Source organism: Sinocyclocheilus anshuiensis, unplaced genomic scaffold (genome assembly GCF_001515605.1).
Source record: "Sinocyclocheilus anshuiensis isolate Anshui unplaced genomic scaffold, SAMN03320099.WGS_v1.1 scaffold483, whole genome shotgun sequence".
Classification (NCBI taxonomy): domain Eukaryota; kingdom Metazoa; phylum Chordata; class Actinopteri; order Cypriniformes; family Cyprinidae; genus Sinocyclocheilus; species Sinocyclocheilus anshuiensis.
The window spans coordinates 181,345-185,202 of NW_015552580.1; the positions used below are offsets into that span (position 1 = coordinate 181,345).

General features: G+C 39.2%; 1 protein-coding gene across 3 annotated transcripts in view; it reads left to right on the forward strand.

Annotated features, from left to right (window-relative positions):
- The window catches only part of LOC107665263 (lysine-specific demethylase 3B-like), a 33,945-nt gene that overhangs the window by 16,354 nt on the left and 13,733 nt on the right, over positions 1-3,858 (forward strand). For 2 of the 3 annotated variants that reach the window (XM_016456072.1, XM_016456071.1), the window contains 3 exons: positions 1,068-1,315; positions 2,775-3,050; positions 3,131-3,302. In XM_016456072.1, coding sequence (XP_016311558.1) covers positions 1,068-1,315; positions 2,775-3,050; positions 3,131-3,302 — 696 coding nt within the window. The remainder of the gene's footprint in view (positions 1-1,067; positions 1,316-2,774; positions 3,051-3,130; positions 3,303-3,858) is intronic. The other variant, XM_016456070.1, reaches the window with a different exon arrangement.

Genomic DNA, 3,858 nt, shown 5'->3' on the forward strand with positions numbered 1-3,858 from the left:
ACAGGATATGGATTTTTAAGTTGTTCTCTTTCTTTTAACTTACCTTCGGCTGTTTAGTCATGTTTATTTTGTGCTGAAACTGGTATTAATGTGGAGGAGATTATCAGTTCACGTGCGCCTTGCGCTGCCGCTTTTACTGAACTGAGGCGCACCGCGCTACAGCGATCTGTCACTCCACATTAAACAGCGCCAAAATGGCATTTATTGTTTAAATACTGCAATACAATGGATAGAATTTTAAATCTGAGAATTAGTTTCATATTAAAAGTACCAAAGCACAATGCTTATTGCGATATATTTGATGGGAGGTGTCCTTCAATGTTCCATCCATTAACTGAAAACAGGCTAGAATAATCGATTCTTGGGATTTAAGAATCGATATAGTTCCGTAAAAATGAGAATCGATTAAAATCGAGATATCGATATTTTTTACCCAGCCCTAGTGTTTATTAACATGACTTACCACTAACAAAGTATTTATGTGCGGCATTTACAAATGTCAACAACTGGTGAATGGAGCTGTTTTTGTTGTGTGTCGTGGGTTTCGTTATAACCGAGATGGAATGTAACCATAACAATTGACGTAATTGAAAGAGCAAAAAGTTGGGCTAAAAGACGAAACCTCCTATGACAACTTGCATTGTTATCATCGAGGCTGAGAAAAGAACACTACACTGCAGACAACTGGTAAATGCTGTTATTGCTGTTTTCCATGTTCATGGAGTAAATACTTTTAAATGACTTCTTAAAAATGCAGAGTAGCCGGTGTTTCATATGCATTTGGCCTATCAGCGTACACTTAGGTCACTGATAGTTCTGTTTTAGACCCTACTCTGAAGATTGAGCTAATTTAGTTCCTCCAAACGGAGTTCCTAGAACTAAAACCGTTCCTAGTTCCTGCAGTGCGAACACAACAAAAAGCGGGCACTTCCGCCAGTAGTTCTAGGAGCTATGAAAAGGTTCCTCCTTTGTGAAAACCCCTTATAAAACATTTGCTGGTAAATCTTAAATTTGGTCAATCTTTGCAGACACAATGTGCTCAAGCTCTTCCTCTTGTTTTATCTCAGAGTCTCTGCGCTCCGTGATGGGTCGTGACTCTCGTACTCCATTTGGTCTGGACTCCTTCGGCACCCTTTCCAAACACTCCGGGTCTAGTCCCAAGCTCTTCAATAGTCTGCTGCTGGGTGCTGGCCCTTCCCAACCCAAAGCAGAGGGCACTAGTCTCCGAGATCTGCTGAACTCTGGCCCCGGAAAGCTCCCGCAAGGTCCCGCCGAGGGAGGTGTTCCCTTCCCTTCAGTGTTCTCCACTGCTGGTGTACGTAACTTTATCTTTACGTTTTGATGCTTGTTTTGAATTCATATGAAGCTGTTTTTGTACTAATGACAGACATTTGTTATGAATAATATAATTAATTTGTTATGAATAATCGGTCCCACTTTATATTAAGTGGCCTTAACTACTATGTAAATACATCAAAAAATAAGTACAATGTACTTATTGTGTTCATATTGTATTGCAAAACACTTTTGCTGCTATTGAGGTGGGATACGGGTAAGGTTAGGGGCAGGTTTGGTGGTATGGGTAGGTTTAAGGGTGGGTTAAGGTGTAAGGGATGGGTCAACAGTGTAATTATAAATGTAATTATAGAAATTAATTACAGATGTAATTACATGCAGGTGTTTTAATACAAGTACAATATGTACACCAGGGCTGTCCAAACTCGGTCCTGGAGGGCCACTGTCTTGCAGACTTTAGCTCCAACTTGCCTCAACACACCTGCCTCGATCTTTCTAGTATGCCTAGTAAGACCTTGATTTGCTGGTTAAGGAGTGTTTTATTGGTGTTTGAGCTAAACTCTGCAGGACAGTGGCCCTCCAGGAGCAGGATTGGACAACCCTGATGTACATAATAAGCGCATTGTACCAAATGATTAATTGAAATGTAAGTACATAGTAGTTAAGGCCACTTAATATAAAATGGGACCGAATAATCTTTTGTTTTGTGACCACTGAGGAAAAAAATTCTTAAGGATCACTAGAACTACATGATTAAAAATAGAGATTACTTAATATGTATGTATTATTTAAAGCATTAGCAAAAATAACTATATATCACACTAAATTGTATTATATTAAATATATTTACATATTAACAAAAAATACCTAGTGTTTGTATAGTTTGAGGTCTGTAAGATTTTTTTTATATTTTTGAAAGAAGTCCGTTATGCTCACCGAGGCTGCATATGTTTTGATCAAAAATACAGTAAAAAAAAAAAAAATCTAATATCCGTTTTCTATGTGAATATATTTTAAAATGTAATTTATTCCTGTGATGCAAAGCTGAATTTTCAGCATCATCACTCCAGTCTTCAGTGTCACATGATCCTTCAGAAATCATTCTAATATGATGCTTTGCTGCTCAAGAAACATTAATTATTATTTTTATTAATGTTGAAAACAGTTGTGCTGCTTCATATTTTTGTGGAGACCGTGATAACATTTTTCAGGATTCTTCTTACGAATAGAAAGTTGATAAGAAGAACATTTATTTTAAATGGGGGAACTTTTGTAACATTATAAATGTCTTTACTATCACTTTTGATCAGTTTAATGCACCCTTGCTGAATAAAAGTGTTAATTTCCTAAATTCTTACTGACAACAAAATTTTGAACAGTCATGTAAATGTTGTTGAGACAGACATAAGAAAATAAATGTTCGTAATATTTTTTTACATTTTATTTTTATAAATATATTTTTTTCTTTCTCTCCTAAGCAGGCAGATAAAATGAAGGGAGGACTTCCTAACTTCTTGGATCATATCATTGCATCAGTGGTGGAGACGAAGATGGCAGAGGGTCGACGTTCGTCAGGGTCAGCAGAAGGCGGCGAGTCAGGGGCTGTTCCTCGCAGAGAGGGCTTGATGGGTCTCAGTGTATTAGACCCCCACACTTCCCACTCCTGGCTGTGCGATGGCCGTTTGCTCTGCCTGCAGGACCCCAGCAACAGCAACAACTGGAAGATCTTCAGAGAGTGCTGGAAACAAGGACAGGTGAGCGGTGAAGATCAAATGGATGCACATTTATTTGATGGGTTACATTCTGCTGAGGGTAATAGCTTTTTCTTGGTTAGCCTGTGTTGGTCTCGGGCATACACAAGAAGCTGAAGGAAAAGTTATGGAAGCCAGAGTCCTTCAGCCTGGAGTTTGGAGACCAGGATGTGGACCTGGTCAACTGTAGGAACTGCGCCATCATCTCTGATGTTAAAGTCCGAGACTTCTGGGATGGCTTCCAGGTTATTTCCAGTGAGTACAGACACTTTAACGTCTGAGCAAGCCTGGATCTTTTCATTGTTGATTTGATTATAACCATCCTTAAAGGGTTAGTTCACCCAAAAATGAAAATTGGCTTGTGTTTTACTCACCCTTGAAGCATCCTAGGTGTATATGACTTTCTTCTTTCAGACGAATCCAGTCGGAGTTATATTAAAAATTGTCCTGGCTATTCCAAGCTGTATCATTGCAGTCAGCGGGTGTTGCAGTTGAACAGTCCACAAGTCGTCAAACACAGCGCGCGCATTCATAATAAACGTGCTTCACACGGCTCCGGGGCGTGAATAAAGGCCTTCTGTAGTGAATCCATGCATTTTTGTAAGAAAAATATCCATATTTCAAACGTAATAAACACTTTTCTATCATTCCGCCAACTGTCATACGCGGAAGCAGTTCCGGCGGATGACGTAGCACGTCGGCATTGCGTGATTAGTGACGAATACGGAGAGACAACAACACAAAACAAAATGCCGGTCATGAATTAGAAGTACAAACCGAGGATTTGCAAAGAAAAATGTCGGAGGATTTC